At 33.9% G+C, this 14,331-nt stretch overlaps 1 protein-coding gene across 1 annotated transcript in view; it reads right to left on the bottom strand.

Moving 5' to 3' along the window:
- Positions 1-513: 513 nt before the first annotated feature.
- LOC149082209 (sodium/calcium exchanger 3-like) overlaps positions 514-14,331 on the bottom strand; it is a 205,517-nt gene continuing 191,699 nt past the window's right edge. The window contains exons 8-9 of the mRNA XM_089235726.1: positions 10,176-11,498; positions 514-7,522 (exon numbers count right to left, since the gene is read on the bottom strand). Coding sequence (XP_089091852.1) covers positions 11,122-11,498 — 377 coding nt within the window. The 3' untranslated portion in view covers positions 514-7,522; positions 10,176-11,121. The remainder of the gene's footprint in view (positions 7,523-10,175; positions 11,499-14,331) is intronic.

The raw sequence follows: 14,331 nt of genomic DNA, 5'->3' as shown, positions 1-14,331 counted from the left end.
GCGCCCTAAAGGCCTGTGTCGTGAAGCATCCAAATGTCTGTAAATATGTTATGTGTGTACCTATTTATTGTTTTGATTTATAATGAAGCTCCGGAAGTGGGGCGAGGGATTCGGTCGCGGGGCGTGATGTGTTGGGGTTTTCGGGTGTTGGCCGTTGTGGGACTTGACTGAAGATGTTTAGTTGGGGTTTTAGGGCGCGAACGTCCTGGTTGTGCGTTGATGTTGCTAATCCGGGCGTCGATGCTAGGGTTGGGAATGGGGTGAAGGCAGGGTGCGAGGGTCGCCCTGGGGTGACTTCACCCGACTGATGCACCAGTAGGTTTTCCCGGCACGTCCGCGTGCTTAAATTGCAATAGCGATAGAGCCTGGACGTACTCGCTTCATTCTGTATTCTGCTACTATGCTTGGAAATCATTCGTTTAAGATGAATTCCTGTAATTTCAATTTCCTTCCAATAACTTAGGTTTTAAATAGTGGAAATTTTGAGGATTTTTAATGAAAAGGACACAAAAATACTTCCGTTAAATTCCTTTATTTTTCTATTTCCTTTTCCAGTGCTCAGAAACAAGAAACAACGAACAAACAACATAATTTCGATACAACTCTTTATCATAAAGGACTCTTTTCATTTTTTTTCTCTTTTCTGTTTCATATATGGAAAACATCCCGATTATAACATCACATATTCATTTATTCAAACAAGACGACATACTTGTAATAATATATATGTATATATAACACTTTTTTTTTTAAATTAATTTTTTTCTTACACGAACGAGAATCACTTTTCAGCATAAAATAAACTTGACCAGTGGTCTTAATCAGTTTTTTTTCCATGATTTTCTCTATAAACCAAAACCAAATTATATAACAGATATTTTCACTCTTTCATAATTTTATATCATTTTTCCGCGTAATACAATCAATATAATAACACGTACATTATACAAAAAACTATTTTCCTGATAAATAATCAACGACACTTCATTTTACGCGTAATTTCAATTTTTGCTAGAAGTGTACTCGAGAGAAGTTTCAGATTATTAAGAAAATAAACTATATCAAGAGAATGATTAATGAAGGAATTTTTAATTATATATTTTTCATACATCTCACTTTGATTTTTTTAGTAATATATACATATATATATATAAATTGATCTAGTAACTTAAATAATAGGCTCATAATGCATAAAACACGGCGGGGGAATCAAACATGGAGATTCTTCTGTTTTCAAATTTTTGAGGATAAACTATTTTCTTCGATTGAATATACTTCGAATTATTCCATTTCACTTTTATATTTCTCCTTCACTATTTCCTCTATGAAAGAATATTCATCTTGATCACTCTGTTATCTCCAATCAGTCTAGATTAAATATTTCTGTACAGTGAAGATTGAGAAAGATACCTCTTGAATAATACCTTTTATTCCCAAAAGAAGCCATTTCATTCCCTGTACAGCTCATCTAAAGATTAATAAGAGATTTTCCATTTCCTACCACATACTTACAGCTCCACCCAATCAGAAGATATTATTAACATGAAAAGGCGACATGTAACTGAGATCAGCTCCTTTTTGGCGATATGAAATTTCGCCAAATCGTTTTTCAAGGAGTCTCCTACTTTTTAACATGCTAGAAAACCATGTTGTAGTTGAAACATCATTAAAATTATTATTTAACCATCGATTTGTTTTGAATTTAGCACACATATTTTCGATTGCATGGGCTTTCCTATGTCAATAGAATGTTTTGCATATCTTCATTACCTATTTTTTTAGAAATTCAGAAAAAAACCCATTGAAACCTTGCGTCTATGTCAAAATAGCATGACATCAATGCAGCTGAGTAAAAGCTGATTCAAAATAAGGAAAACTGTTCAGTTCAACAACATGACAAAAAAAAAACAGTTTTGAAATCCATTCATAAATAGTTTTGTAATAAAAAGAAAATTAACTTTTTTTAGTTTTGAAATTTAATATTTAGTTTTAAATGAGATTGAGTCAACGAAATCTCAATCTTTTTCATCATTTGCTGAGCTGAAAGTGTTTTTTCTGTTTGAATTTGACTCAATTTCTATTCAATCTCAGGGTGTTAAAAAATGCATTGTTTTGAAAATTTGCAAAAAAAACACAGTATTAAAGAAATGCAAAATTTTTTACTGCCATAAGATAGCACATATAACCAAATACATGTGTACTAAATTTGAAATGAATCAATGATTAAATAATATTTTTAATATTATTTCTACTATGTTAAAAGGTAGGAGGCACCTTACATCGTAATATTAAATTCACACGTATGTATAGCCTGAAAAATTATCAAGTAACAAGTGTTTAATTTCTCAAACTGCAGTTCACATGAAAAAAAATTATTATACTTACTTATTATTTGGAATTTCATTAATATGTCAATAATATCAAAATAATTAACAAAAATATAAAATTTCAGAACTAATAACCATAAAAATAATCGTCTCTAACATGAAAAATAATTCCATAAATTAATATGTTATAACTCGTATTTTCAATCAACAATAAATTTGATAATAATAAATAATAGAGAGCATCACGCGCTTCCAAAATATACACTCACATACATAACTTTTTTTTATAATTAATTTTTTTTTTACCTCATGAAATATGTAAAACACGTACACATACATACATATAATATATCTAAGATTTCTTCAAACTACGTCAAGTAATTTTCAAATTATTTAGATAGTAAATTTACATAAATATTCGAAAAATAACTCGCATTAATATTAATATTAATATTTCTGACAACAACAAGCCTAAAAGTTGTTTTTGTCAACATTTTTTTTTTCACTCTTCTGAATTATAAGTACGGTTTCATCAATAAATTTCTTGAGTTCATTTTTTTCGACTAGATTTTTTTTGTATCAACAATAATAATTATTATTATCATCATCATGCTGTCGAGAAATATTTTATAAATACATTTTTTTTTGTAAGTATTAAAGCTTTCTATGATCTTTTGATGGAATGTAAAACTTATTCCATTAAACTACGCTCTTTTTTTTTTTCTTTTCATCGAAATGTGATATTACAATGGTAAACTCCATTATTACAATGGGAAATATAGTATAGCATTCGTTGTGGGTAGTAGATATAGTGATAAGATGGATAAAATTAAAATTATTAAATCGAGGTAAATTTTAGATAATTTGAAGAAGGTGGAACTATTCTATGTGGGAAGAAAAACAATCGAACATAATTACATTTGTTTTTCTATCGAGTAATAACCATCACAACAATTGTTATCACATAATTCCGTAAAATTGAACACAATCGCTAGATTTATGAGCAATTTTTGCAGCATTTTTTGTGCTTTTGGATTTAATACGATCGTAATTTTATGCAATAGAAACTCGATTATCCATGATAATTTCTAAAATTACGATGAATTTTTTGGAATTTTACGATGACTTGGTCGGATCCCATCTATGTAATTTTAATATCAGATCATTCTAAAATGAATTATTTTCCATTCGGATGATCGAGCTTCTCCAAAATGTTTCATTTCATGAACTTACTTATATATGTATTTTTTTAAAATAGCAGTATATATTAAATGAAAATAATAAGAGAAATAATGTAGAAGAAGTGCGAAATTTCACAATTTTACAGCAGCTTATGTGAAATGTTATTTGTCTAAGAATTCTTAAATGTCACTTTGGGGGTAACGGGAGTGAATCAAGTTGTGCCGTGAAGAATTGGGATCAAAATATGTTCAGAGTAATTAGAATAAGTACGTTGTGGTTTAGGTTGCCACTGAAGTGTATGGAAATCGGGCAGAGGTGCCGCGGGATTGTTGCAAATTCTAAATCTTAGGGTACCGCGAACGTTGAAAAAAAGTATAAAAATTGGAAATTACTCTTCTATAGCAACATATTATGACACCTAGAGGTAATATGCATCGCATGGAGATGAATGGATATTGAGTTAATACATAGTAAATCTTCTCTATTATAATAGAATGGACGAAATAAAGTAAAAATATAGTAGAGGATGACATTTTTCCTTTTCTCTAAAAAATTCGTTGTTCTTTTTTCACGCTTTTACCGCGAAAATGATCATCAAATTGCCAATATGTATAAGAAAAATTCACATCATCGATCGTTTAATTACACATTTGTTTTATTCTTAATTAATATAAAAGAAATACGTAATTCTGCTCATGTTTTCCTTTTTTTGATATATTTTTAAAAGGAAAACATGATCAAATTAATCCATCGCAATGGAAATATTTCTTAGTGTAATTAATCATTGTACCAATCAATGATTCGAATCTACTTAAAAATAATAAATATTTGCTAAACATTTAATACCCTGTGATGATAATATTTTCTATTTCATATCCGATGGTAGTATCAGAATTTTTTTTCGTCATTTTAAGGATTATTAGAATGAAAGAAAATGCTGGGATTTGAATTTCCAGTTCCTATAAACGTACATTAATTTCTTATATGCAGCCCTGAATTATATCTGCAGTAGAGACTGAATGATACAAGCTCAATCGTTTCATTCACAGACCATTTTTGTTTGATTTGTGATTTTGATTCGTGATTACTATACGAATCTGTGAATTGTTTCCATTGAAATAACGTGAGTTCATATCACTCAGACATTTTCGTACCACACATTCTAATCTTCTGACTTACTCAGATAATCAGAACGTAAAGAGGACTAAAGTTCCAGAAAAAGAATTTCCAAATTTTCATTCTACACTCTCGACAGACCATTCCAAATTTTTTTTTTAAAACATCTACGATGTAATTGATTAATTTATTACTAAACTTGAAAAAAAAAACGCTCGTATACTCTTTGAATAAAGTATAACTCACACAGAGTATCGATATAATGCTAATATATCAAAATAAAACTTAAAAAACGGAAAATGATAATGAAACAAAAAGATCGATACTATAAAACCTCACATGTATAATAACACGTCCACATAACTGTATTAACGATGGGATGTAGATATAAAGGTAATAAAAGGAAGTTAATCTTGGATATTTTATGTTCTTGCCATGCATTTAAAAACTTCATAAACCATGAGGAAACGCACGATAAATGATCGCGTTACATCCCCGATAATCCAATCATGGGCTGAAAAAATGGTGTACATAGTTATTAATGCGAATGATATACGTATAAAAAAAATTGCTGAAGCTCAGCTTAAGTGAGAAAAAATTTCTAACATCCACTACTTCGATGTTCACATATATGATCTTACATAATTTTTTTTTCTTATTCTGCATTAGCGTCAGCATCCATGCGATAACAGTATGTTAATTTATCTTAATTAAGTCATCGACATTTTTTTTCCCGGTAATTATTGGAGTTTGATTATGTTATATTTCTTAACTGATGAATATTCGGTCGAGAAAAAAATGAATATATGACTGTACCGTATCGTATCAAAAGTGATATTAAACGTATATTTGAGCCGTGTAAATTCAAAACAAGATACATTCATTTCTTTCGATTTTAGATTATGACATTTATTTTTAGTTTTCCTGCAGATCTATCAGTAGGGGAAGTTATAACATTAAGAAGTCGCTATATGTTATTCATTCATTTTGTGATGAGGAAAGTAGTGGTTGGTTGTAAAACCAAATAAGTAAAGAAATCAGTTTCAAAAGCAGGTAGATAAATATGATCGCAGGCATAGATAGGTCTCATATCTTAGTTGCAAAACCAGATAGATCCAACAGAATTTTTTTTTCCTCTCAAAGTAATGTTTTTACAGGGATAAAATTTTGTCAAAACCTTGTGTGTGTCTAATACCGATTTGTAAAAAAAAATTCTACCATATAAATAATGAAATTTATTATTATTATTTTTTGTTTATTTTGAAAATTTTGTCAAAAGCGATCTACATCGTTTAAAAATTATATTACTCATTTCATGGTATTTCGCACAATTATCTGAATTTTCAAGAAATACTTATGCGTTTTTAGTAGTCTCACGCCTACTTCTCCGAATGTACGACTTACAAGTGAATGAACTTCACACAAAAATTTCTCGTAGTCTAAATGTGTCTCACACTTTTTGGCTGCAACGGTTAGCATAGAGAGGTCCTACTCTCTCCGACCGGACTGATCCGAATTTCTAATTTTTTATGGAATTAAGTTTGGAAGTAATAAAATGTGTAACATAAACGCTTATACCAACACCTCAATTCCAGAGGCTGTTGGGTGAGTGGTATGTATTTTGAGTGGTTTTTAGTTCTTTTACTTTTGTTGGATATGTATTACAATATGATATTGAATGACTTTTTTTATGATATAATTTTATCACGGCCGAAGTTGTAGATTAATTACGTTTAAAATATTTAGTTTCATTTTGAGTTTGGTAAATTTCGTTACTGAAGGAATAAATAATTGATTGAAGTCAATTTGCGGAACACAACGTTTCACCTCAGTGTTATTTTCCAATATGTATATGGTATTTAATTTCTAATACGTTCGTGATATGTTACCACGACAATTAGCACATACTGGTGCATGAAAACTGCGCTAATTTGCATAGGCTCCATATTAATTTCTAATCACCTTTTTTTAACAGGAGAGCCTAAAATTAAAGAGAATATAAATCATTTGAATAAATTGGAGTATGAAAAGAAGAGGCTCAAAAATCACGAAATTTATTTTCGTAAAATCAATTAATTTCCTGTTTTGAATGTAAAAAATAAAATGAGTCTGTCGTACCTCATATAACATTTTTTTTTTCTGCATGATTCGAGACGAGTACTATGAGTACATTCGAACGTGAAATGATCAAACATTGAACCAACATGTCAAGTAATATAAATTTCATATATATAAGATAACATGCAGAGGTAAATTCAAAAGTCATCGAACATATACCATTGAACGTACTTCTCGATACAACACGCACACACATGGATGTATCATATATAAATACTTAATATTATATAAGTGTTAATGAAGGAAGAGACGCCGCAGCAATTAGTCAGCTTTTTTTTTGGAAAGAGAGCGACATATTAGAGAGAGAAATAGATGGAATCGATATATTTTTCTTTCTTATAAATCGAAGTCTCAATCAATGTATGACGTTCAAAGTTACGTTAAACACACGACGTATATAATGGAAAAAACAATAAAAACAAAATGTAGAAGACAGCCATCGATTAGATGGTTATATTTAGAGAGCGTTGCCGAGATATTTTCCCATGTACTCTCTGTACAACACGATATTCAGTCGAAGATACCGGAAACGTTACGACACCCACATATATATACGAGTATATAACTTATTATCCGACATGGAAATGAAGTTCTCGATTGAAATGTTCACCATGTTAATCTTGATGAACGTTCTGTTTTCCAATTAGAATGTAACCGGAGATCTTCTTGTGTATTTGTGAATGTGTGTCTCTCTCCTTCGTTCAATGAGCGCTGTGGAGTTGGTTATTCGCCGAGAATAGCAGCAGCAGTATTTAAGCTCCTCTCTCCTCGAGTAGTACCTGGAATTACAGTGAAAAGGAACCCCATGGTTAGTAGAAAGCCGTTAATTAACTCCGCATGAATCTGCAAAGACTACACTAATCGCGTGAAAACTATTTTATGTTCGGCTGACGCAATCGTGAGAATGTGAGCACCTAAAATAGAATACAGCGATAGAATTGCTTTTGTCCATAGAGGTTTGTGGGCTTGCAGTTTGCCATTGTAATATTTGGCCAACTTGAATGAATTAATTATTTATTGTTTATTTAATGGGTTTGTCTCGTGTTTTAAGGCAGTGCCAGCTTGATGGTAATAGAAGCACCTATATGAAGGATTATCAATTATTATTTTCTAGTCACGAGCACAACCTATGCTTGTCATAAGTATTCACATAATAAATACATAAGCTCGAATTAATGTTGTCCATTAAATAATATCCCTATTCAAGGTGTCTATGATTAACTCACGATGAATAAATCCGGTGCCAACGCCCTATGGTGCTTCAGTGAGCACAGTAACGTTCACATAAACAACAATTTGGATATTTCTCGTCTAAATTTTGTTCAAAGTATAAACGTAAATGCATTAAAAAGTTTAAAATTTCAATTCTCTTATTGATTATACGAATGAAAATAATATTGATTGTATTTTATTTGATAAATACATATATTAAAAGTAATCGAATTGCCAGATGATGATATCTGATCTATACTGGGAAACACGGGCCTAATATCGTACTGTTCTTAAAGTTCATAATATCGGGCCCAGTGGTTTCTCAAGTGATGTAGGGGCAGCAACTTAGTAGTCAATGCCTCAACTTGTTCCTTCATAAACGAGTTCAGTCCTCCGTTGTCGCTGATATAGTGCACATGTGTTGTGTTGAGTTGCGCAACTCTATACAGTAAAACCAAGGTAGAGCTCGCTGTTGGAAGGGGTGATTCATCAAATTGTTGTGAATAGGGTGACCATATGTCCCGCATTTTCCGAGGCAATATCGGTTTTCTTTTGAATTTGTTATGCCTATATGAAAAACGTTGATACAAGTAATTTTCAACGGATTTATTGAATGCAATATTATCATATTCGAATTTCGTTTGGCGGGGGGGGGGGTGATCACACGATCACCCCCCCCCCCCCTCATAGATCCTCGCATGGAAAAACCTGCCTATAAAGATACTGTAGAGACCTACAAAAAAAATATTGTTTCAAACTGGTTATCGTTGTTGGCAATTTGCGCCATTTTCTATCGCGTAGGAATTCCGCCGAGGGAAGAGAATATTCCAAAGAAAATATCGTTGTAGGCAAGTTTATCGTTATAGACAGTATCGTTGTACGCAGGTTTCTCTTTATTTTGTTAGGCTGAAAAAATATCTTTCAACGCAAACTTCAGCTAAGTTTTAAAAATATAAAGGTGATCAGTAAAGATTCTGTCTGAGGTATGATAAAAAAATTGCTCTTGTTGTCTTGTTTGGTATAAGTTTCGGTGAACTTAGATGCTCGAAGGCGTCTGAAGCGGTAATTTCTCTTTGTGGAGATGTGCCCAACCCTTTAGGTGGATTAAAATCTACAGACACTCACCGTGTCATGTCAGACACGGTAAACATTCTTTAACATGAAAATGTTTGCCGTGTCTGATACGACACGGTGAGTGTCTCTGGATGTGGAAAGGAAAAAAAATCCACCCTTTAAGTTATCCAAATACTGTACCGTGCGATGCTTGGATTATTTTTGTGTTCTTTTACTTTTACTTTTTTTTTTCTTATAATTTCTATAAATCAAGCAGACGTCGATCTGAGTCACACACTTCATGTTTGCTATTATTCAGTGTTTTCCAAAATTTTCCCACCCGCGTCTCTCTTGGCCTTTTCATCGTTTATCTCAGTGGCTTCCCAGAATATTCTAAAAAAAAAGAATCATTTCAAAGCACTGAACGGGCACACATCAATACACAGACTCCTTGTGACGTCCATAACAGCCGCGACGCACATTTTGAGAACTACTTCACTAATCAGAAGGAAGTAACATCAGATGGCTATCTTTTGAACTGGAGTCACCTGTACAATTTGCAATATAGCAAGAAGTACGAATTTTCCCCAACGATGATCCCTCGAGATAATTCTTGCGCTTCAATACGCTTCAACACTACTTTCTTTCAAACCGAACACTGTCCAGACTCCATCGCCGTCAGGCAATTCAACATTTATTTGATAGGGAGTGCTAGACTAACAGATAGACTGCTCGAAGCGGCTCACTGAAAGCCGTACTAGGTGGTGGCGATTTATAAACTCGTCCTTCGGTGAGGATGTTTAAAATTCCCTAAGGCAACCTAACCTACAGTGAGCGTACAGTTTTAGTCTCAAGTAGTGATTATTATCAATACCTGCCATCGTCAGAAAATAACCTTCACGGAATCTCTGATATATGCTCAAACTCAAATCAGCGTAATTGTTTTCGTTGAATGTAGTGTTTAATTGAGGTTTTGATCGTTTTTTGGGCAGCTCCGCTGAGCACCGCGTCACTCACTCAATGCATTTAAGACGGCTTCTTTAACAAGATGAATAGCTCAAATTTAAACGAAGCAGAATTTCAATACGTTTAGAGAGAAAACAAAAATATTAAAGAAATATAATTATTTTAATTATCAAAAAAGAAACAAATATTTTCAGTACTTACTCTGTGACGTAACATCCACTCGGAATTCATTTCAAACGAGTTCTTTCATAAAAGACGACCACAGCACATCACGTGATATGAATAATGAATACCAAAACAAAACTAATAATAATAAAGGATGTTCATCTGGTAAAAACGGAAACAAAAAACACAAAAAAAAACCCCCATATAAATAGGAAGTTGGTGTTGGCCACAGGTGAACTCTTGACATGAAGTTTCTTCGTGATCGATCACATTTCATGATGAATACCTTTTGTCTATACGTTTATGAAGAATGTTTTGAGCTATGTCAGGTGACAGAGAGAGAGAGAGAGAGAGATAGAAAAAGGGAGAAATTGTTAAAGAGTAATATATAGAATAAGATATATATATATATATAATGGTCAAGATTTCTTGTTTTCCTCTCGAATTAATGTTTCAATCATTTCGAACGAGCTCAACACCAAGTAAATGGTAATTCCCATCGAGAGGAGAAAGGGGATTAAATGGATTGAGTTCACACACAAAGTGCAGTTTCAGAGGAAGGCCCAAATCTTCTCAAAATAATCCATCTATTTTCGTAAGAAATTTCTTCTAAAGAAAGCACTTCATACTTTTGGTGTTACAACAGGCACTTCTACATTTTTTTTTCTTTTTCATGGGTAATTTCAACGTAAACAGAGAGAAATAAGTGAAAGAGAAGCACACAAATCATTTGTGATCATGGATCAGAAAGAGGATATGGGAGAGAAAAATCACCGTTGATGTTGATATATACGCAGACGTAATAATACTCTTCTGCATTTTCCTTTACTGTTTTTTTGAGTTGGAAAAAAAATAATAACGCTCTTAGTTGTAATAACTAGAAGACGTGTCCCGGAAGATAATTAAAACCATAAGACGATAACCACAATGATAACTCTTTTGTTTCTTTTGTTTGAAAGTCGAAAATTTCCACCCCGACTATTTAGAAACCTTTGATGACACCGTACGCTTCCAAACTGGACATGATGACGTAAAAGCACCAAAGGCTGACAAATAGTATCGTGGTCGGCAGCTTGTATTTCATGGGCCCTCCGAGTTCGCCGCCGACGACTTTGCTGCGTCGCAGCATGAGTACTGTGCAGGTGATGAAGGCGCAGCAGCAGAACAACGTCACCGAGAAGGCCAGGTTGCCCGGGTTAACTCGGAAAGCGCGGCCGTTGCACGCGTGGTAGATGGCAGCGATCGACCAGGCCACTCCGATCCCTAGGAATACGTTCACTGCGTTGCTTCCTGTCACGTTCCCGATGGAGGAGTCCGCGTACCTGTCGTTCACTGCGGCCACTTTACTCGCAAAAGTATCTACAAAAACACAAAAAAAAAAAAAGAAAGAAAAAACACGATGTGTTAAAGAGCCATAATTTCTGTTATAAAGGCTGTCCTGAATTGTTTGCACGGAGGTTATATAAGGGCCATTCTCAAGTATTACGTAAGGGGTCATTCAAGTATTACGTCAGCATCGAGGGGGAGGGAGGGGGTTTCGGATTTGCTGACTTTTGATGACGGAGGGGGGGAGAGGGGGATTTGAAGGTTGCTTACGTCATCAACCACCCCTTTTTGAAGATAGGAAATATTCTAAGCTGGTGACGAAATTTTGCTGACAAGGGGAGAGGGGGGTGAGTGTTTTGCTGACTTTTGCTGACAAGGGAAAGGGGTCAAAAATATATGAGAAAATTGCTTACGTAATACTTGAATGGCCCCTAAGCAGAATTTTAGTCGTTTTTGACACCCCCCCTTCCCGCCATTAAAAGTCAGCGAAACTCTGACTCCCCTCCAAAGACACACTGGGATCAGAAACGAACGTGGAAGATGTACGGTTCCAGAACACTAAAGCGATCCGTGGAACATTCAGAGATCCTTTAAATCAGTGTTTCCCAAAGTGGGCAATATCGCCCCCTGGTGGTCGATGGAATGGTCCAGTGGGGGGGGGGCGATAGAAGCTACGGTTTTAACATAGGATCCTATGGGTTCACTTGAGTTGAGGGGCGATGGGAGAAAAAGATTTCTGAAGAAAAGAGCGATAGAATGAAATGTTTGGAAAACTATGCTCCAAGTAACATGTGGCACAGTTTTAGAGCACTTAAGTGGCCCGCAGTGCAGTTCTACATCACTCAAGTTACCTGTGGCACATTCCCAGATTACTTAAGTGATTCACGGCATATTTACGGATCATTTAAGTGACACGCGGCGCAGTTCCAGAGCATTTAAGTGGCACGCAACACATTTCTAGAGCACTTAAGTGGCCCAGACACATTTCCAGACCACTTAAAAGATCCATGGAACAATGAAAGAGATCTAAAGTGGCTCAAAGGGGACTTATCAATAGGAAGAATATTAGTTCAGGTGCCTACAAACTAGGAAGAAATTTTTCTAGTTTTTGGCGCACTCGGTAAAGATGTCATTAAGAATATTTCATACTTTTATAAAGGGTGGTTGATGACGTAAGCATCATTCAAACCAACCAACCCCCGCCCCGTCATCAAAACTGAATAAATCTGACCCCCTGCCCACATCGATGCTGGCATAATACTTGTATGACCCCTTATATCTTTCTTCACCAGTTTACACAAGAAACTTCCTTTCAACTAAAACAAAGCTTTCAAATGACGCGCGGTTACTTAAAATCTCTTAATTGGTTTAAGGGGTCATATGAATAAAAAATCAAAGAAATTTACTTTTTACATGGTCCCCTTGTGCTGAAACTTTCAATTACGTATTGCGGGGGGGGGGGGGGGGCGGGGTCATTTCCCAAACTTGGGTCGCAGGGTCTTCTGAGATGGGGCGTGCAAATCCATATACATCACAATTCTGTCAGGAATCCATTTGTTGTGCCACAGGTTTTAGGAGCGTCTTAACGATTTGGGCAATCTGGGCTGTGATCCATACATTTTTAATGGGGCTCCCTTTATTTATACTTAATTTAATTTTTTGGGGTGGAGAGGGATGTCGACACTCTCAAAAGTCCATAAAATTCTTACAGAATGCTTAAGGATGTGGAAAATTTCTATTAAAAAAGTCTGAACACCCTAAACCTTAATGAAGGTTCGTGATTGACGAGACTTTGCGCAATTAATGAAGGAAATACATAATTCCATAAGAAAATTGAAAAAAAAATTCAAGAATTAATTAAATACATAATTGAGAAATAATTAGAGGAATAATTAAAAATTATGAGGGATAATAAAAATTAATGAAAGGAATAATTCTAGAATTAGTAGAAATCGAGAAATTACGAAAGAGATGCATTTCAGAAATAAAAGCAAGCTTACGATCATTTTGAGCCCCATATTTGATTCAAGGGGATGTCTGGTTTCAAAAATGTTCGAAAACCCAAATATTTTTTGTTACTCTGGAATATTTAATCATCATTTGTGGGATCCAAATTTTCTGATGGGTCGCAAAATTGATCGTGTTGTTGATTTTGGATCGTGGCTAAAAAACGCTAAGAGCCCCTGACGTATTGGAATGAGATCTCCTCTCAAATTCATTTTCATAAAACTTCATGTTTTGAATTACAACAACATTGATCTAGAAATTAAATACATAAAATCACTATGTGTTCTGGCAACTAATGAGTGTGTTAGAAAGTTTTCATTGGGGGAGGGATGGAAAAAGTTGCAATTTTTAGGGACTGTACACAAATAGAATGAACTCAATAATTTTATCTTTTTTATACATAATAAATCAGAATTATATTTTTTAACAAAAAAATCACGTATTTTTAAATTTAATAACAACGGAGATATTTGGATTTTTATAACATGTTTTCAGCACTTATCGCCATCGATTGAGGGGGGTGCGTACACAAATAGTGAAACGTAAATTAAATTCAAAGTCCGTAATCGTCAAAAAAATGTGACTGCTATTTATTATGAATAAAAAACAAAGAAACTATGGTTAAGTTAATTTTTAATTTGTGTACAGTCCCTAAAAATGGCAACTTTTGAGATAATGGAAACTTGCCAACACAGTGGTAACTACCCTAAACATAGTGACGAGATATTTACAAACATATCGATACATTTACATTTATATTATCTCTTGATAAATTTTGCACTGAAAAGTATGAACATTTTTGGGAATGTCTTTTCAGAGCGGAATCTACATTTCAATAATTGGAAGTTAGGGGAACAAA

Source organism: Pholcus phalangioides, unplaced genomic scaffold (assembly GCF_987345545.1).
Source record: "Pholcus phalangioides strain wild (caught in Gottingen) unplaced genomic scaffold, Ppha-v1.0 ptg000009l_1, whole genome shotgun sequence".
Classification (NCBI taxonomy): Eukaryota; Metazoa; Arthropoda; class Arachnida; order Araneae; family Pholcidae; genus Pholcus; species Pholcus phalangioides.
Note: the sequence above shows the minus strand (reverse complement) of the source record. Positions and strands in the feature narration are given on the sequence as shown.